The sequence below is a fragment of the Coptis chinensis genome, chromosome 4 (assembly GCF_015680905.1).
Source record: "Coptis chinensis isolate HL-2020 chromosome 4, ASM1568090v1, whole genome shotgun sequence".
In the NCBI taxonomy this organism is placed as follows: Eukaryota; Viridiplantae; Streptophyta; class Magnoliopsida; order Ranunculales; family Ranunculaceae; genus Coptis; species Coptis chinensis.
In genome coordinates, this window is record NC_141459.1 from 3,623,786 (window position 1) to 3,645,642 (window position 21,857).

The 21,857-nt window shown below is 37.3% G+C and overlaps 1 protein-coding gene and 1 long non-coding RNA gene across 3 annotated transcripts; one reads left to right on the forward strand and one right to left on the reverse strand.

Annotated features, from left to right (window-relative positions):
• Positions 1-269: 269 nt before the first annotated feature.
• On the reverse strand, positions 270-15,243 carry LOC147501271 (succinate dehydrogenase [ubiquinone] flavoprotein subunit, mitochondrial-like). Its single transcript, XM_086606311.1, has 16 exons — positions 14,888-15,243; positions 14,637-14,798; positions 4,976-5,063; positions 4,014-4,160; positions 3,779-3,919; positions 3,411-3,496; positions 3,237-3,329; positions 3,069-3,132; positions 2,673-2,816; positions 2,285-2,472; positions 2,018-2,192; positions 1,758-1,928; positions 1,428-1,497; positions 1,215-1,335; positions 1,088-1,125; positions 270-518 (listed from the first exon to the last, which is right to left on the reverse strand). Exons 1-16 carry the CDS (start codon positions 14,966-14,968, stop codon positions 416-418), a joined length of 1,872 nt encoding a protein of 623 aa, XP_086462437.1. The 5' UTR covers positions 14,969-15,243; the 3' UTR covers positions 270-415.
• A 4,370-nt stretch (positions 15,244-19,613) lies between these two features.
• On the forward strand, positions 19,614-20,882 carry LOC147501272 (uncharacterized). Of its 2 annotated transcripts, none has more exons than XR_015219794.1 (3): positions 19,614-20,311; positions 20,482-20,553; positions 20,633-20,882. It is a non-coding gene; the product is annotated as an uncharacterized LOC147501272 (long non-coding RNA). The 2 variants fall into 2 exon arrangements; XR_015219793.1 differs by having other exon boundaries at positions 19,680-20,078.
• Positions 20,883-21,857: the final 975 nt, after the last annotated feature.

Below are 21,857 nucleotides of genomic sequence, written 5' to 3' on the forward strand. Positions count from 1 at the left end.
ATCTTCTTTGCATTAGAAGCACTGTTATAGAAAAAATAACTTCCAGGATCAACTAAAAGGAAAACAAAGCTGGAATCCAATAATGAGGAAACGTCACAACTTGAGAAGCATGTCCTGTATAAATTTCTTAACAAGATTACTATTAGAAAAATAAAACCAAAATGAATACTCGTCTCCATAAACACATATAGGGTGTAAAAGTACCAGGAGTTACTACTTACTAGACTAATTATTAGTTGAGATTTTGCTGGGGCTAAAAAAAGCACAAATATTAATAAGTGTTAAATGATATAAATCATAACATTAGATAATCACTCTGATGTATGGCTACAATCATTGCCTTGAAGCTTGGCTGTGCAACAACACTTCATTACAATCTATTTTATACTCATCCCCAGTAAGAGGTAGGAGTTTTTTAATACACACGAGCTTTTGGAGGGAATGACTCAATTTCATCATCTAATGTGTTCATATGAACAGGTCTGTAATCTAGTCGAATCTTCCCATTCTCCCAATATCTGCAGTTTCACGTAAATATCAGTTCCAATGGCAAGGAAATGAACAGAATTGATCATGCATACATTTTCAGCAGTATATATATAGCAACAGCACGAGACAGGAGTCAACCACCCAAGACGATACAATAAACATATTACGAAAAAACTGAAACTCAATTGACACTCGGGACCGTCAGACCCTTAAATTTGACTATAAAACCATCATGATAAACCATGCTATTAGAACATTTCAATGTGGTGAGTTACATCTATTTAAGGATACACATGCAATGGCATATGTGTATCCTTAATAACATCCACCTAGTGGTGAGCACTACTGTAGTTTGCCTGGCCCAGATAGCCCATAGATGCACGTGGTTGTCAATCACAATAGGTCTGAAAAGCAAAATCCGTGAAGCATGCATGCACGTATATTTTGTGAACCTTCTCCTTCAAATAAAAACTTTTCAATTCACAACTCTTCAGATCTCGATATTTATATTCAAACTCTTTTAAACTATGTAGGAACCACTACTAGTCAGAAATTTAAAGAAAACCTACTGATCAATGTGATTGGAAAACCAACTTACCCCAAAGTATGTTTCAACCAATTCTCATCGTCCCTTTTCTGCAACCAAAAAGAAATAATATTAACTTTACTTGCGTACTACAAATATAAAATAGGTGAGGAATAATTGGCAGACAGCATGAACTGACCGTAAAATCTTCACGGGCATGCGCTCCTCTGCTCTCTTTCCTAGCCTCAGCCGAATGCATGGTGATACATGCATTTATCAAAAGGTTTTCCAGTTCAATTGTCTCTATCAACTCAGTGTTCCTGCCAATATAATAGTCAAAATTTTGATCCATCATATATCTTTAATTTTGCAAAATGTAACCATCAATTAAGATGGATGTATATATACTCACCATATCAGACTCCTATCCTTCAACTTTACATCATGGAAGCTCTCCCATGCTTTGTCAATTAACTGGCAACCTGACGAAGTAAAAAAGGAAGATGCCACAAAGAAGATTAATATGGTTAACAAAAGTTGAGTGACAGACAAATGCATCCTTGTTGCCCCTCCAACATAATATTAACGAGTGCACAGTTGAAGACTTCTGTAATGACACAATATCTGGGAGAACAGACAAGTTGAACAAAGGGTGCTAGTGGAAAGATAGTCTAAACTAGCTCCAGTTCAACAGAAAATCCAAAGCAATTTTCTCATAAGTTAGAGAAGCTACAATACTTACCTTCTTCTAAAGTTTCACACGTACGGAAAACAGCAGCATTATTTTGCATAACCCTTTGCATGTCCAAACGAATCTTTGACGTAAGCAATGAACCATTTGAGTTCCTTATTTTATCCAGCCATGTAATGGTTTTCTCCCCGGCATCAGCTTCCAAAGGTTTCTGCTTCTGGCCTACAAGATGACAATTAAATTACACTAAATTAATTCAGAATTCAAAACAAATGTGACAGCAGCAATCTTGTAACATGTAAACCACTTGCCTGGCCTAGAAATTTCTGCAACCCTGTTTGCACAAGCTCGACCGAAAACGACAATGTCAAGCAAAGCATTTGCGCCAAGTCGATTAGCACCATGTACTGACGCACAAGCAGCTTCACCAGCGGCCATTAGTCCAGGAACCAGCGAATCTGGGTCATCCCCTTTGATTTGAACAACCTAGAGAGTAGCGCACGCCAATTGCTTGAAATGAATATATATTTGAACTTAAGCCTCATGTCAACTTCATTCATCACGCATATCATTCTTACCTCGCCATGGTAATTTGTTGGGATACCTCCCATATTGTAGTGAACAGTAGCTAGCACAGGAATAGGTTCCCTGGTAACATCAACACCCGCAAAAATGGCAGCCGTTTCAGAAATTCCAGGAAGTCTTTCCTTTAGTACCTCTGGCGGTAAGTGATTCAGGTGGAGATAGATATGGTCTTTCAGTGGTCCTGTAGACAATCAAAACCACATTACAAGAAAGTAGAAGAAAGAATGGCAACTGGAAGGAATTACTTGTACTTGATGCAACTCAAAATAATTACCAAAAATAACTACATTTTTTTTTTCCTTTTTTCTATTCCTTATTTGGGTGTGTTACTACTGTTACAATTGAAGATAATAAGATCATCAAACTAAGACAACTGCATACCTACACCACGCCCCTCTCGAATTTCCATGGTCATGGCTCGTGATACAATATCTCTTGATGCAAGATCCTTTGCAGTAGGGGCATACCGTTCCATGAAACGTTCACCTTCACTATTCCTAAGGGTACCCCCTTCACCACGAGATCCTGCAAGTTCAATAAAAATCAAGAATGAAGATATAACAGAAAAAATGACATAAATGAATAGGTTCAAAAGGTATGGTCATTCCTTGCTTATATTCAAGAAGAGTAATTCAAGCTTTCCTGATGATACCAAACATACAATCAATAAAAACCAAAAATCGCTATCAATTCTGCTTATGTGACTTAACCCAATTATCAGGGGCGGCTATTGTGAAATTTGCTCTACCATTTATTCTATATAAAAAGAGTAGATACCTTCTGTTATGAGGCAACCAGAGCCATAGATACCCGTGGGGTGGAACTGCACAAACTCAAGATCCTGCAAGGAAAAGGAGATAAATACGTTTGTGGTGTAAAGTAGAACTTTCGTAATTACAGTACCCAACGGAATTAAAAATTTCAAAATTCACGAAAGACACAAACCTCAAGAGGCAACCCAGCACGTGCGACCATCGCATTGCCATCTCCAGTGCATGTATGAGCTGAGGTTGCAGAGAAGTATGCTCTACCATAACCCTGATGGAGTATAAATTTTAAGTAAAATATAATATTGAACCAATGTCAATGAGAGAAAGCAATATAAACTAGGATTAGTACCCCAGTGGCCAAAATTGTGGAAGCAGCACGGAACCGGTGTAGAGTCCCATCCTCCATATTTAGTGCAATTACTCCCTGACATGTACCTGAAGATATTGACAATAAAAATAGTCCATAAGTCATAAGAATATACTCCAATTGTGCCACTTTATTGGACAAGCAACACCACTGAAAAGAGAACAACCCCAGCAAAACTTTACTATTTAAAACTTGCCAATTTGGCATATCACACACATATGCAAAAGCTTAGATTGCATTACACCATTTTCAATAACGACAAAGGCGAAAAACAACTTGTGATTGAAATAGCATCATGGAAATTGGTATAATTTAATATGCGAGAACCTAAGAAACTATCAAGCATTTACCACTACTGTCCATGATTAGATCCAAGGCGAAGTATTCTACAAAGAACTGTGTGTTGTGTTTCATCGCCTGACCATACAATGTGTGCAGCAAGGCATGACCAGTACGATCAGCAGCACAGGCAGAACGATAGGCCTGTCCACCTGTAATAGCAGCATACAACTAGCAAAATTAGATCTGACAATGATCACATACCAGAAAGTTTCTTCTCTTCTACTGAAACATGCAACTGATTACCTTTTCCAAAATCCAGGCTCTGGCCAGCAAATGCACGTTGATATATTTTCCCCTCTTCGGTTCGAGAAAATGGTAATCCATAATTTTCAAGTTCTATCACTGCTTTTGGCGCCTCTCTACACATATAGTGAATAGCATCCTGATCACCTGCAATAGTTCAACCCCAATGGATAAACTTGAAACTAGGGCTCTCAAAGAAAATCGAATCACAGATAGATAGGTAACAAGAAGAACCGTTTTCCAAGTGACCCTATAAACTTAAAGCAACATGTACCCATTATCTATTTCCTTGGGTTGGATTTATAACAACAATAGCTAAAGCAAATGTTCTAAACATACAGAAACCCTTATATTACATATGTTTGAAGAAATTCCAGGACAAACCCAGTACACATGCATTGGTTTCATTTTTCTGGGCTAATTATAAGTTAAATTCCTTTACAATCACAGTAAACACCAGATCGCACAAACTACAAACGCAGTACAAAGAAGTGATTGAATGTTGTCTTCCAGACGCTTCTCCATATCAGTGTCAAAACAACAAATGTCTAATCTCCAAAGTAAATGACTAGATGTTGTCTAACTTCCAAAATAAAGAGTTATTTAATGAGCTACAATTCATAAACTATAAAGGGAAAAGAAACACAAATCTCACTATTTCTAGCCCCTGTTATCTCAGAGAAGCATTTCTTCCACTTTTTAGAAGTGGATGAGATACCCTATGCCACATGTTACATAAGAAAATGAAAAAGAAAAAACAACAAAATCCTCCCATCAGCTAATTATAGACTCCCATCTGCATCAACCAATCCGTATTCATCACGGACCAGAATAGGAGTGTAATATCTTGTTTGAACCAAAAGATCAATGAGACCATATTTTAATAATATAATTGAACCTTGATGGTCAATTACAGAGAAAGACTTTCCAATCCAAATAAATAAAATGAAGAACATCATCACCTAGCCAATCACTTCCTTTCACTGTATCATACATATGCCACCTCCAGTCATCCTCAGTCATATTACCTAATGCCGCATTTATACCTCCCTACATACGATCCAAATCATTAGATAAAATAATAATAAAAAAAAAATTGGCGGCATGAGCTGTATATGAGGTGTAATATATTAGATTGATTCTGTAATCTGGTAGATTGTACTTTAAGTATAGGAATATTTAGTTACCTTAGATAGGTTGTTTCCTTTCTTTGAGGATGTAAGTGTATCTATATATTGCCTCCTAACTTGGAGAAGAATATACGAGAGAATTATTGTATTTTGCAAAACTCTGTTTAACATAGTATGAGGAGCAGTTCGATATTGTGGGAATTTTTTTTTCCGAATGGCGTAAATCTGTAGTGAGTCTGATGGCCATCACTACAAGCAAATGAACCAAACTAGTCTCAACACCAGCACCACAGATCATTGTCCATCAAGACAACTCTACGTTTCCTGCTAGTATTACACTCGATGAAACCAATTACTCATTATGGTCCCAACTTATGGAGATGCATATTGGCACTCGCAGCAAAGTTGGATACCTCACCGGAGAAACGAAAAAACCAATACTTGGAGATCCAAATCTTGGAACATGGATTACTGGAAATCACAAAGTCAAAAGTTGGTTTATTGACTCAATGAGTCCGTCGCTGATGCCGCGATTTATTTGTCTTCCACAGCCAAGGAAATATGGGAGGCGGTATCAAAAACCTTCTATGATGGATCGGATGAAACCTGTATTTTTTAATTAAAACAGAGGTCCTTTAATACCATCCAAAGTGGTCGACCATTGTCAACCTACTATAATGAACTTGTTGCTATTTTCCAGGAAATTGATCACAGGACTATCTCTCAAGAAGGAACTATTGAAGGGGTGGTCAAGTTGCATTATGCCATGGCTAGGTTTCGAGTTCATATTTTTCTCAGTGGACTTGATTCCGAATTTGGTCAGGTCCGTGGAGAAATCTTACGAAAAGACCCAAAACTCGATTTAGAAAGTACATATGCATATGTCAGGAGAGAACACCAACAGAAACAAACAATGGGAGGTTCTCGTCCAATCTTTGAAAGCTCGGCTATGTTGGCTAATCATACTCGACAAGGACCATCATGGGGCTCTTCAAAGAATCGTAACAATCAAACACTTGGTAAATCTAGCGGCCTGGTATGTTCTCATTGTGGTGAAACAGGTCATTCTAAACAGCGATGCTATAAACTAATTGGCTATCCTGAGTGGTGGGACTTCACAAAGAAACCTCGAAAGAAGATTACAGGACAAGCTATGATGGCATCTACCGATGACGATCAATCACCACCCACCGCAAATGTTGCTCACCCAAGCGTTGTTAGTAAGGCTTCTGTATTCTCTACACCTTCTAAGAATAATACTTGGATTATTGATACAGGTGCATCCGATCATATGACTAGGGATTCCAATCAATTACAATTTTGTTTCCCTTCTCAATCGATTATCTCCACAGCCAATGGTAGTGCCTCTCCCAGTACTGGAGAAGGTTCTATCATCTTATCCACTACTCTCACTTTAGATACATTTCTTGTTGTTCCATCCCTTGAATATAATCTGTTATCTGTTGGTCAAATTACCTCCACCCTTGCTTGTACTGTAACATTTTGGACCTCTTTTTGTGTTTTTCAGGACATTCTAACTAGAAGATTCTTGGTTCTGGTGCTAGACGAGGCAAACTCTACTATTTGGAGTTGACAGAAAATGGGGGGCCGAAATTCAGAGGCAAATCAAACTAGTAGCAAAGAGACAGCTCGAACAACCATATGGTTGTGGCACCGGAGACTCGGATACCTTTCTTTTGGTTATCTAAGGAAGTTAAAACCACACCTTTTTTCAGTTTTGAATGATTTAGATTTCAAGTGTGACACTTGTGAATTGGCTAAGAGCCATTGTATTCCATATTTACCAAGTTTGAATAAAAGTTCAGTACCTTTTGCGGTTATTCAGTCTGATATTTGGGGTCCTGTAAAGATCCCTTCTATTTCTAAAGCCAATTACTTTGTTACATTTATTGATTTGCGGTTATTCATTTATTGATGAATGCACTAGAATGAATTGGGTGTCTTTGCTTAACAGAATGGGTGATGTATACACAGCTTTTCAGGAATTTCATAATATGGTTGGCACCCAGTACCAAAAACAGATTTGTGTTCTACAATCCGACAATGGTACTGAATACGTAGATACATCTTTTGGCACATTTATGAGTCATCTTGGAATCCGTCATCAGACCTCTTGCACCTATACTCAGCAGGAAAATGGATTGGCGGAGAGGAAAAATAGACAATTGCTAGAAATGGTTTGTGCATCTCTTTTTGGCATGAAAATGCCTCGAGTTTTATTGGGGACAGGCTGTGAAATCCGCTGCTTATCTCATTAATGGAACACCCTCTAGAGTTATCGACTTTTAGACCCCCCAAAAAAATGCACTTCTTACTTTCGATTCCTCACCTTCCAAATTTTGAACCAGGAATCTTTGGTTGTACTGTATATGCTCACATTCCAAAAAGCCTACGAAATAAACTTGATCCATGTGCAAAACGATGTGTGTTTGTTGGCTATTCTGAGTTTCAAAAAGGATATAGGTGGTATGATCCTCAAACCCGAAAACTACATGTAACTTTGGATGCCTCGTTTCGTTAAAACAGAACCTTATTACTCGAGGGGAGTTTATGGACCTTCTCTTCAGGGAGAGAACTATACTGAAGAGAATGTTTCACAAGGAGATGGAAGAGGAGATGAATTTATAGAAAAAGTAAATGAATGGCTTGGAAATGATGGTCAGCAAGGCTATGAGAGTATTTCTGGAATTGAGAGTGATGTGTTAGTGCAACCAACACCAGAAATAAACCCGATATGGCAGAGTCATCAATTCCTTCAGAGTTGCCTATGTCTACACCGGCAACTGAAGAATCAACCTAGAATCAACCTCAGGTAACTTCGAAACCCAGTATTGATGAATCTAATGAAATACATGATTTTACAAAATGTATTACTTCCAAGTATTCACAAAAATCAAATATGGGAGTTCCCAAGAAACAATATGAACCTAATCCGAAAGCCACGACCAAGTACCCAATTAGCAACCATACGTTTCCCATAGATTCATAGATTGTCTCAATCGTATGCATTTACTGTTAATCAATTATTCATTGTATCTATTCCTAGTAGTGTGCAAGATGCATTAGCTGATCCAAAATGGACAAAGGCAATGAATGAGGAAATGGAGGTGCTACAGAAGAATGCGACTTGGGAACTTGCCCCTTTGCCCAAAGAAAAGAAAACAATTGGATGTAGATGAGTGTTCATGGTGAAACTTAAAGCAGATAGTAGTATTGATAGGTATAAAGCAAGGTTAGTTGCAAAAAGGTATACACAAAGGTTCGGTTTGGATTATCAAGAGACTTCTGCACCAGTGGCGAAGATCAACACAATTTGCATTCTTATATCCATAGCAGCTAATCCGATTAGCCTCTGCACCAAATCGATGTCAAAAATGCGTTTCTCAATGGAGATTTAGAGGAGGAGGTCTACATGGATTTGCCACCTGGAGTTAAACATAGTTCCTCATGTAGAACTAATGTTTGTAAATTGAAGAAATCATTGTACGGGATGAAACAGTCACCAAGAGCTTGGTTTGGGAGGTTCTCTTTTACAATAAAGGCATTCAACTATAAACAAAGCAATTCAGACCATACTTTGTTTATAAAACACAAAGAAGGGAAGGTAACAGCTTTGATTGTGTATGTTGATGATAGGGTTCTAACAGAAGACAACCCATGCGAAATGACAGCATTACAAGAGTATTTGGCTACTATATTTGAAATGAAAGATCTCGGACAACTCAGATATTTTTTGGGAATTGAGGTTGCTAGATCAAAATCGCGGAATTTTCCTTTCACAACGGAAATATGTGCTAGATCTTCTGACTGAAACTGGAATGCCTGCTTGCAAACCAGTAGAAACGCCTATAGAGATGAATCACAAGCTTAGATTTTTTCCAGATCAAGCTCCAGCAGACAAAGGTCGTTATCAGAGGTTAGTTGGAAGATTAATCTATTTGTCACACATGAGGCCGGATAAAGCTTATGCCGTGAGCATGGTAAGTCAGTTCATGCATGCACCAAGGGAGGAACATATGAATGCAGTATATTGGATCTTAAGATACCTGAAGAATGCTCCAAGAAAAGGACTCCTATTCTCAAAAAATGATGTTTCCAACATTGAAGGATACATGGACTCTAATTGGGCAGGGGATCAAATAGATAGAAGATCCACATCTGGGTATTTTACTTTTGTTGAGGGTAACCTTGTAACCTGGAGGAGCAAGAAGCAGAAAGTCGTGTCCAGATCAAGTGCAGAAGCTGAATTCCGTGGTATGGCTCATGGTATATGCAAGTTGTTGTGGATCAGAGGTGTATTAGAAGACTTGGGAATTGAATATAAACAACCTATGAATCTTCATTGTGATAATAAGGCAACAATTGAAATTGCACAGAATCATGTACAACACGATCGCACTAAACATGTTGAAGTTGATCGTGATTTTATCAAAGAGAAACTCGATCACAAGATCATACAGTTTTCATTTGTCCATTCTGAAAGTCAGTTAGCCGACATGCTCACAAAAGCAGTTTCGGGAAGGGTGTTTCATAGTATTATTGACAAGTTGAGCATGATGGATATCTATGCTCCAACTTGAGGGGAGTGTCGGCATGAGCTGTATATGAGGCAGGGCGGCCCTGGGCCTATGCTGCCTAAGGCCTTGCATAGGGCCCCCAAATGTTTGCTAAATATAAAGGCCCCGTCCGCCACTTAAACCCACTACTGTGTCAACTTAAAAGTTGATTTAGCCCACCAAAAAAAAAGTCCACTTGCACAAAAGTCCGATTCAATGTAAAAGAAGCACAACCCAATTATCCTTCCGTATTATCTTCCCTCTTTTTGGCCTTTGTTTTTCGTGGTTTGCCTTTTAAATTCATAAAGGGTTTTTTCATCAGGTATTTGATATTTCTAATTTCTTTTTTTTGTACAATCCAAATCAATCCTTTCTTTTTTAAGTTAGGGATTATTTAATATGAACAAGGCATGGCTTGTTGGTGCTTTCACTGCTTTTTTTAACTAGTAGGAGGGATTATTTAATTTCTCCTATTGTTTTTTCAATTGGATATTAAATTATTTGAACAAGGTTATCCGTTATCATTCATCAAGTTTTTAAGTAGACAAGCGCCAAGCCACTTTAACGGAATTGTGAAAAGACGTATCAGACTATCAGGTTGTTTTTCTTTGGATTTTTCGAATGGCGGGGACTAGAGCGTATCCATTTGGTAATGAAAAAAGAAACAAAGAATGGAAGCATTGGCTCAAACTCAAGCAGGAGCTATAAAAAAATTCTTTATGATTACGAAACAAGCAGAGAGTTCAAACAGCAGAGAGTTCAAATGCAAATCTTGTTAACGAGATACATGAGAATGACAATGGCAATGGAGAAGAAGTAAATGATGAACAAATGCTTGAGGAGCATCAAAGGTTGGTACATGAAGAACAAATTAATGAAAGGCATGAAGAGTTGATAAATGAGGAACGAATTAATGAAGGGTTTGAAGAATTGGTAAATGAGAAACCGGTTAATGAAGAGTTGGATAATGTGGAATCTGAAAATGTGGTGATTGAAGAACATGCACAAACCGATAATAATTATGAAGGACTGGTGAATTATTATGATCCAGGAAATTGGAATAAGATTGACCAAAAATTTAGAAACTTGTACAAAAGGGTCCAGTAAGATCATAGTCGTAATTTTCCTAGAAATTCTGAAAAGAGGCAATTTTCTTCCTCTTATTACACTCGACATTTGGAGAATGGGGAGAAGCAAGATAAAAGTTGACTCGTCTATTCACATTTTACATCAGGGCAGGGAATCAGGTTGGGTAAACCCGAATCCAACCCAACCCGATTATCGAATATATCGAGTTCGAGTCGATTTTCATATCCGTTTATGTATTCGGGTCGGATTCATGTATGTCAGGTTCAAGTTCGGATATAATTTTTGGACTTTTTTTGAATTTTTAGTGTTATCCGATCGGGTCGGTCAGGTTCAAGTCGGGTTCAGATATTAAATTTCGGATTTAATTGAGTATTCGGATTCGGATATAACCATATCTGACCCGAACCCAACCCGATCCTTGCCCTAATTCACATGTTTTAGACAAGGTATATTGCTTTTGTTGTAAATTGTTCAAGCAAAATGGAAAGTTTACTCTGTTAACTCATGAAGGATATGACAATTGGAGAAATCTTACAACAAAGCTTAAACAACATGAGTAACATCCTGAGCACAAAAGACGACTTAAATATTGGATTGAATTGGTGGATCGACTAGACAAGAATGAAACTATTGATAAACATCTTCAAGATCAGATTTCAAAGGAAAGAGAACATTTAAGGAAATTTTTACAGAGGGTACTTGTTGTGAAAACTCTTACTAAGAATAATTTGTCATTTTGCGGGAAGCATGAGAAGATTTATGAAGAGAACAATAGAATTTTTTTGAGTATAATTGAAATGATGGGTAAATTTAAATTTGATCTGGTTATCCAGAAACACCTCCAACGTATCCAAAAGCATGAAATTCATCATCATTATCTTGGTCACAAGATTCAAAATGAATTGATAGAAATGTTGGCAGGTGAGGTTAAAAAGGTGCAATAGTGAAGAAAATCCAAGATGCAAAGTATTTCTCAGTCATCCTTGATTGTACACCTGATATAAGTCATGAAAAACAAATGTCTCTTATTGTACGGTGTGTGGATATTTCAATAAGTCCAATGAAGGTGGAAAAATATTTTTTAGAATTTTGGAAAGTGGATGACACATCGGGTCTAAGACTTTTTAATAAACTGAAAGATATGCTAGATATTCTTGAACTCGACATTGGTAATATTAGAGGCCAAGGTTATGATAATGGATCCAATATGAAAGGGAAACACAAAGGTGTACAAAATAGATTGCTCAAAGTTAATCCTAGAGCATTCTATACTCCATGTGGTTGTCACACACTTAATCTTGTTCTATGTGATATGGCGAACTCTTGTCCAAAAGTTGTATATTTTTTCGGAGTGGTGCAACGTATATATTCGGTGTTTTCTTCATCTACAACGCGGTGGCAAGTTTTTAAAGATAAGGTTCAAGGTGGTCTTACTCTTAAGACATTGGCACCAACACGTTGGAAAAGCCGTTTGGACAGTGTTGCAGCGATAAAAGAGCAGGCTCCACAAATTTGAGATGCTTTACTTCACTTGCTTGATACTAGTGATGATCCAAAGACAAAAAGTGATGCTGAGTCTTTAGCAACACACGAGCTGGAAAATTTTGAATTCTTGGTTGACATGATTATTTGGTACAATGTATTGTTACAGGTTAACTCTGTTAGCAAACTCTGGCAAAAGGAAGACATGCACATGGATGCAATTATAAAGAAATTGGAAGGGCTCATTTCATATTTTGAGAGGTATAGAATAACTGGATTTGATGAACCTATGGTAAAAGCTAAGGAGATCGCTACTGCCATGCAAGTTGAACCTGTTTTTCGTGAAAAACGTATATCATTCGTAGAAAGAGACAATTTGATGAGAATGCTACTGAAGAACTGCCACAATCTGCTGAAGAGTTGTTCAGAGTCCACTACTTTATATATATAGTTGACCAAGCTCTTTCTTCATTAAGGAGTCGATTTGAAGAATTTCAAAATTTTGAAAGAACTTTTGGGTTTTTGTATGATTTGAAGAAGTTGAAGTCTGTAAATAATACAAGTTTAAAAGCTTCTTGTGAGAACCTTGAAAAGTATCTGAAGCACGACACATTATCTGATATTGATGGGAGAGTTATTTTCTGAACTACATATATTGAGAGAAGATTTGCCAAAAAGCATAAAGAAGGCGGTTGATGTGTTGGATCATTTGAAATTAACAACTAGTTGTTTTCCAAATGCATGGATTTCTTACAGAATATTAGTAACCATACCAGTTACAGTTGCATCTGAAGAACGAAACTTTTCAAAGTTGAAATTGATAAAATCTTACCTGCGATCAAGCATGTCACAAGAAAGATTGAATGGGTTAGCTATGTTGTCCATTGAGAAAGGATTGGTGGAGAAAATTGACTATGCAAGCGCAATCAGTGATTTCGCAAGTAAATATGTTTCAAGATCTATTTTTGATTAATAGTAGTTTATTAGTAGTTTTTTTATTGGCTATAAGATTAGTGAAAGAGAAAGCCATATACTTTATTACATGGTATCCTTTAAGTAGTTATATATATTATTGATGCTTTTGCACAAGATGGGTAACACTTAGCTGGATTATGTATTATGACTATATGAGAACTGAGATTTGAGAGACTTTGGTTTTCCATTTCCCCCATCCCCCTCCCCCACCCCACGGTAACTTGTTTCTCCTTAGTCTCCCATGTCATGTTAATGCTTAGTTTCTAATGCACTTTTGCACTAGGTATTTGCAGTTTTGCACAAGACCATGTGAAAACATCCATGTGGATTTGTTCTTCCTTTGTTTCGTTCCTGACCAGCTTTTTATTTTATTCCAAAGGCCAATGCATTATGCAACTTTGCACGATCTGTCTGCATAATGAATTGTTACGCTTGGCATTTTCTCTACCATACTCTGTCAATAATTTGCCATGTTCCACTAAATTTTACACTTTTTCAATGATGTACTTCTTTAAGTCAGTCACACCCAATTTAGTTGAGAAAATTTGAAGAGTGAAAGAAGCTGCACCTGCGAGTCTGCGAGTTTTGCCTATGCTGATTTGTAGACTATGGAAAGGATAGCTATGATATTGTATCAGGCTTTGGACATTTTGCTATAGCAACTGAAGATGTGAGTTTTGTTTGAGGTGGAGATTAGAATGATTATATAGTCGTTGATATATATGGAAACTTGAATTTCTTAACTTCATTCATTTACAGATTCATAAATTAGTTGAAAATGTACGAGCCAAAGAAGGAATGGTCATATGTGAACCTGGTGCAGTTTTAGGTGGGGAGACAGTCATTGCTTTTGTGAAGGATCCGGATGACTATACTTTTGAGCTAATCCAGAGGGGACCGACTCCAGAGCCATTGTGTCAAGTTATGCTTCGTGTGACTGATCTGGACCGTGCAATTAAGTTTTATGAGAAGGTAGTGTCTGACTCTGTGATGCTTGGTCCATGTCCTCCATATCCCCTTGGACAGTCAGAAGTGATTTGGTAAGAAAAAAATATTTTGCGAGTTTGTTGTTATTTTTTTTTTTATTAATATATAGGCCCCATTTTTGGGAGCTTGAATAGGGCCCCTTGAAACCCAGGGCCGGCCCTGATATGAGGTGTAATATATCAGATTGATTCTGTAATCTGGTAGATTGTATTTTAAGTATAGGAATATTTAGTTTACGTTATATAGGTTGTTTCCTTTCTTTGAGGATGTAAGTGTATCTATATATTGTCTCCGAACTTGGAGAAGAATATATGAGAGAATTGTTGTATTTTGCAAAACTCTGTTTAACAAAAATCAATCCAAATGTTGAAAGAACAATATACCTGAGCGGCAACGGTATGAGAACGAGTTGGAAAAAGTTTAGTAATACAAGCGGTATTGAATCCATGCTCAGATAGTCCAATAGCAGCTCTAAGCCCAGCACCACCTGCCCCTACCACAATCGCGTCGTACGTATGATCTACTATTGTATATCCTCCTCCACTCTACAAACAAACATTAACAGTAACATATTTCAATCAAATCAAATCAATAAAATCGGAAAATTATATATATATATATTTCAAAGACTTACCGATCCAGAAGAGAAGAATCTAGAAACAAAAGGTTTCTTTCTTAAGGATGATGTAATTTGCCGGGATACACTTCGCCACATTTCTAACTACTGTCAATCACCACCTACCCCCTTTTTTTTTTTTTATCTGATAATGAAGATAATGAAGAGAGAGAGAGAAATGACACTAGGTTTTTATCAGTGATATATATTCCAGGTTGCTACGTGGCATTACCTAGTTCACCTGAAGAAAAACTATGAATAATTGGTTGTTCTTCTAGAATTATTCCATGTTCCATTAATTGATTTGTTTAGTGGTTTATACTTTATACTTACACCACGTGGTTTGATTATTCGTTGTCATTTAAATGTTGGGTGTTTTTTTTAAAGGTTTAGTAGTGATCTTAAAAATAATAAATATCTTGCAGCCATTTCAGCCAATCCTTTTGTGTTAGACCGTGTTATACACACGAATTTTTTTTCAGGTTCCTTTTTAGGAAGTGGCAGTGTATGTAATTTTATTGTGCATTTAATTTAATGGCAACGGGGATCTTTTTTTAGAAGTTAGTGGCACAACCTTGGCCACGCAGTACAAATATTAGTGGCGGGCTTGTGGCGTTAAAAGAACGTAACTTGTAGGCCTTACCACCGACACTTATCTAAAAGCTAAAAGCTGTAACAGATCTCAAGCTCTAAAACACGGACGCACCTACCACCCGCTCGGACACAGTCAACCCGGTTAAGACACGGTCATGTTATTAGTTTTTATTTTTCATTTTTGACACTCTTATTAGTAATTAAGGTGAAAGTTCTGTGTTTCTGAGAGCATCTTTAGCAGTGATATCAACCTAGCATCAATCTAGAATTTGGTGTTTTTTCAACTTCAGGAAAACTACATATTGATGAAAACACCAAAAAAACACCAAACCAAACTACCAAATCGACCAATATTTGGTTCCAGATTTGGTCTTTAGATCAAATCACTCACGCTGTTTCTTAAAACCGCTGGTTTTCCAACACCGCGTGGGCTTGGGCTATATATGGGCTTCTATGGCGCTGTTTTGGCAAAACTGCTGGTTCTGGGCTTCAAACTGATGGACGGGTTTTGCCAAAACCGTCGTTTTTTCTGAAAATTAGAACTGTGGTGCATAGGACTTGAAAATTTATGAGTTGTGCATAGAAGTTAAGAAATTAACAATTGTGCAATTGAAGAAATTAAGAATTGTAATTCAAAATCGAAAAAATTAAAGAAATTAAAAACCTATGATTATGATTATGCAGTCCAAAATCTATGATTATAATATAATCATATAATATCCAAAATAATCCAAAACCTATCATATTACATCAAATTTATTTAGCTCTCTTCTTACCACCCTTTACCACTCAATCTCTCATCTCTCTTTTTGACGTTCCGCCGCTCCCTCTAAGTTCCTAATCGAGAATTATGATCTTCTCTCGCTCGCGACGGAGGTTAACTTCTTCACTGAAGTTCCTCATATCCCTAATGTTGATCGTGCGTACACTTGCTACATATCCTCATACGCTTTCGAAGTCTTGTCATATGCACGGGGATTGCCGATATGTCCGAGAATATGCCTCCTCTTTTCTTGGCTATAATGATACAGGCGCCCTCATCCCATCAAACATAAGAACCCTCGGTTCTCATATCTTTCTAGAACCTCGGCCTAAAAATCCAATAAAATACATTAAAGGAGTACATATTATATATATAATGAAGAAGATAAATAAAACAATTAAACTCACCATGGTATCTTGATCAATATCGCGGCTCTAACTTCGAGAAACAAGTATGAGGCACCTCGTAAATGGAAATATAAGTAGGCTCCCCATCAGTCCACACACGGCAAATATCTGAGGATTATTGGCAGACATAGGAGTTTGATGATATGCATTCAGAGGTTGTTGGTTGTAAATAGGTGGCGGATGAGGAATACGTGAGCTCACGCCTCATCCCTTCCAGCCCACAAACTCAAAGTTGCTAATTACCAACAGAGGCAACAAATAACGGACCCATGGAGACACCGTTCCACTATCTATAATACGACGGCCATCGCTTCAACAACAAAAGAAGACGATCCGCCAAGGACCACCACCGGCATGAACTTCATAAACTTGAATTCTACCCCACGACTTTGCATCACTAACATCCGGCATGGGAGCACATGGAAACTCCATAACGCCCAAATATCCGCCTCCAACATCCGCCGCCACAATACCAAACCCGACAAATACGCGGTGGCAAAAACAACTCGCGGATGTGACAATACACAAGCATGCCGCATAACCGATCGTCAAAGGCAAGAGACAAACGTCAAGGTCTCCACTCAATAGATGACAATGATCTAATATCAATCGAAAGCACGAGCCATACGATATTATTCCTAATCGCCCTCATTCTGAAGTTAAGTGAGGCCCCGACCAACTAGCAAATCTAGGGCGAGCATCAGCAATCATGTGTATGTTAGGACAAAGACATCGAAAGTACTCATAAAACCAAATCTCTAAAAGTCCCGTAAATCCTGCAATCTGAGGACTTCTACTTCCGAATGTCGTGTGAAGCTTTATCTAATGCTGATATCAATGTGGCATATACTGAGCTACCCAGGTCATAATCTCTCATAGTATGCAAATCAAATACATAAGCATAATATCCCAGTCGTACCGTAGAATGACCATTGGGAAACAAAACATGCCCAATAATTAAAAAACATCAAAAAAGCCCTAACATACCGACGGGACCCTCACTACCCTAGAACGATCCAAAGCTAACTCCGCCGTGTATCGATGCAAGAGGGTTCCATATATGCAATCTTAATATGAGATAGTTTAATCCCAGAAGAATCATAAGCATCCGCACCCAAACGAGGAAAACTCATAAGCATACTATCCATATTCTCATAATTTATATGAAAAGGTATCGGTTGGCCTATACCGATACTCAACCCAGAAATCATAGTGAAGTCTAGTGGTGTGAACCCTAACTCCGCGACAAGGAAAATGAAATGTATGAAGTTCTACTCCACCATCTTTCTACTAAAGTTATGACCATTAACTTGCCAATCATCGGCCTTCTCATAATCCATTATCAATCAAAATACCCAAAGGTGTATACAAAATACTATCTCTAATATGTACAAACTCATCCAAACTCCTAATAACCTTCCACCACTCTCTAACACCAAGTAAAGCCGATCTAACTCCATAGTCAACAACATGTTGATATTATATAAAAAAATAATGCGTATAAAGATAAATAATTAATTGGTCCAACTCAACTAATTAATATTCAAAATATTTAATCAAAACTAATTAATTACCCGAAGTATTAGCCAATCGCGACTCGACACATGTTTTGTATCTCGTGTAAAAACACAACTTCCATATCAAGTGCTTCTCCAGTGTAAATTGCCAATCAAAGTCGCTCATCCGATACTCCAAAGACATAGGGATGTCTATCGGTCGTAGCGACATCCTCGGGTTCTTCTCCCCAATCGTGATTCTTCTCCCTCATCACCAATGTCGCCTGCATTAATCGCCAATCATCACCGTCGAAAGGTTCAAAAGGATCCATATCAAATTTTAAGAGTTTAGGTAGGTTTTTGTTTTTTTTTAACTAAGGAAAGAGTTTTATAATTGTGAGAAGAGGTGAAAGTGATTGAACCACCGCTTTGGAGTCATTTTATATAGAAGTAGCAAGCGGTGTTCTGAACACTGCGCGGTTTTGCCAAAACCGCGTGGGCTTGGGCCTGTTAGTTGGGCTTCAGTGGCGCGGTTTTGACAAAACCGCGTAGTTGCTTGATGTTTTTTTGATGTTGCTCTTAAAGTTGTTTGGTGTTTTTTTGGTTGCTCTGCTAAAGATGCTTTGAGAAACTAGATAGTTGTGTGATATTGAATCAAACCAAGTTGTCATTCACAAAGATTCCAAAGGCCGGTGCAAATCATATTCAACTTCGCCATCATATGACACAAATAAATCAGAAACTGCCTTGCGCAGCTATATTTTGTTTATTGCTACAGATTCAAGTCAAAGTTGTGATGAAAGAAATATGTCCCCATCCATGACTATACTACTTAAGCAGCAAGAGTCATAAAAGAGTCTGTTAAAGAGACGTCGTTAGTGGGAAAGGACTATACAATATTTAGACACCAATATTTACAAATCAAAATAGTGAGATATTGGTGGTTTATAAATTTCGTCTCAAGCCTCAAGTCTCAAGTATACTGTTTTTTTTTTTTTTTTTTTTTTCATATAATGTGGGCGGTTGCATCAGGAATCAGGACTTCCAAGGATCACATATTAGTGATTTAGTGCCAAAAAAGTGAATTAGTTTTGTTTCTTCAAACAAAAAAAAATTATCATATTGCTCATTGATTTAACGTCAGGCACTCAGGCAAGAACAATTATTGGGTTGATCAACACAAAACTGCAGGATGTTCTTCTTATTAGTTTGTTTCAGTTTCCCTTAGGTAGTTTTCCATTAAACTAGTAAGATCGAAGAACATACAGGAGTTTTTCCTTTTTTTTCGTTTTGTTTCCTGGTGTTGTCTGAAGAACTAATTTGTATATCGACAGACCACAATTGAGGATTTGGGCTAGCAATTATTTAATTATCCACTTGCACTATCAAAGACCATTAATACTGAACACTCGAGAATGTTCCCAGTGAAACACGTCAGTCCCCTTTTTACTCTAAACTGGACACGTCAGATTTCACAAAAGTTCGGCTGGAAAAAAAGTAAATCCACGCCCTTTTCTCCTCTATTCAATTGTCCAGTTGTTACCAAAAAAAAAAAAAAACAAAAAACTCGAGACAATAGGAACAGAAAACCAAAAACTCTCCCCATATCTTATCTTAGAGATAGAGATGCTACTTCAATTTATTTGCCAAAGATCCTTTCAAAATTGTTCACGGAAATAATAACCCAAAAATAGAAACAAAACCCCTCATTTTCAGGCTCTTTTCCTTGAATCTCCCTCTTCAAATTCCTCTCTCAATATAGTGAGGCAAAATAATTCCAAATAAAAAAAAAGGGTTTTGAAGAAAGAAGGCCGGTGAAACAGTGAATGGGTAATTTCGTTTTCTCATGATCTCCACAAACAGACCCTGAAGAATGGACATGGAAGCTCAACGGTCCGTTTCTTTGCGGCTTAACCGTAGAGGAGATCGTAATATTCAGCAAACGAAAGGTAATATGTATTGCGCGGTTTCAAATGTTTAAGTGAGTTGTATGGTGAATGGTAGATGTTTTAAATGCTTTCTTATCTCCTTTTGGACGAATGTCGCCAAATTATCCAATGAAGATTATTTGGAAGAAGGGTTTTATACGTTTGTTTTTTGTCGTGGGCATTGTATGGATGCATTCTCACCGTGTTATTGTTTCACGTCTGGTCTTGCCAATCTTCTATTAGTTTCTTTTCAGGTATGTTTAAAATTGTATCGTTCTACCCTTTTGTTGTTTTGTTGATTGTTTGATTGTGGTTTGAGAGTATGATCAGAAGAGTAATGCGTGCTTCAGCATTTTTAGCATTTCCCTAAGTAATAATTCTCTATCTAAAACCTGCTCATCCCAAACTTTTTTGGTGTGTGCAGCAATATGTAATAAAGATAGCAAGGTAATTGTGATGTTGGATACAATGAGGCTGTTACTAAAACCACAACATCGTAAGTATTTGGAGGTACATGCCTTTTATACTCTTTAAATTGCAATTCTAAGTTAATATTTTGATATTTTTGCAACTAGGTTGTGCAATTCTTGTACTGGATAATCCGGACACTGTAACTATTCCAAAGAGTAGAACTCCGGATAAAATTGTTGAAAATCTCAGTTCCATTTTCTGGAGGTTTTGTAAAGAATAACTCATTTCCACTTTTTGGAGTGTACCAGATTTGGACTCAGCGAGATAATAGTTTTAAATTAAACTCGATAATGATTGTAAACGAAACTTTATTGGAGCTGTTTATTTTAAATCCCCGTGTTGTTAATGGACAAACACTTGGTGGTGATGAGTCTGATAGCACTTGTTTCCTATCCGGTCATAGAAATAAGCGATAAGTCGCGAGGAGAATAAGTTTCATCAAGACTTACCATTAGAGGTCGCCATCCCGACGACAATCAAGTCGCTAAACCAAGATCCATAGGTGTCGCTCTCAAGAAATTCTTTGAAGGACTGCTCGGTATGTTTTGAGGAGATTTCATAGCAACCAAATACCTCTGCGTTCAAGGTCCTTGGGCGCGGGCGCTACGTATAGGCAAAAGAAAGGGGCGTCTTGGCCTCTAAGTCTTGGAAGTGGTATGAAGTGAAAGTGAAAGTGAGAAGTGAGAAGTGAAAAGTGAGAAGTGTGGTGTTAAGTTTAGAGTGAACTATGTATTTATAGAGCACTAGTTTCTTAATCTAAGTTCCATAAGTTGTCCAAATTGATAAGGAAATATGATGGAAAAAGAAATTTTCTAAAACCAAAATAGAAACAGGCTCTAAAACCAAACCTATAGCTTTTAGGATGGAATTAAAAATAGCAATCATCCAAATTTCTAATCCTTGAGGTTGCACAATCCAAGAGTAGCTAATTCTAGCTACACCATATTAGCAACATGCTCACACAAACTATATTCTCAAAACCTTCCCATATTAAATTCCAAATACAGGTGGATAAGATAAAATACAATGCTAAGCAAATAATACCACCCCCAAACAAGTCAGGAATGTGGGATTCATAAAAAATAGATAGCATGCTCGGACAAAATTTCAACTAACTTGTAATTCAAATAATTAACAACCAAATACATAATCCAAAATTAACTACTTAACTTAACAACTGAAAACAAAAAATTATTCTACTAAAAATAGGGAAATTTCCTATAGCAACAATAATACAATCAACGAACTAGCCATGAGATGAGGAAGGGATAAGAATAGAAAGTTGAGTGTTCAAGAATGGAAAGACCAAACACCCCACCTCCAAACAAA

Excerpts from the sequence above, each read along its gene's own strand:
- LOC147501271 (XM_086606311.1), bottom strand. The coding sequence starts at position 14,968 with ATGTGGCGAAGTGTATCCCGGCAAATTACATCATCCTTAAGAAAGAAA. Across the intron at positions 3,497-3,778 it reads TCTAATCATGGACAGTAGTG|GTACATGTCAGGGAGTAATT; the intron begins GTAAATGCTTGA and ends CAATATCTTCAG. Across the intron at positions 1,498-1,757 it reads GTGTGAAACTTTAGAAGAAG|GTTGCCAGTTAATTGACAAA; the intron begins GTAAGTATTGTA and ends TTACTTCGTCAG.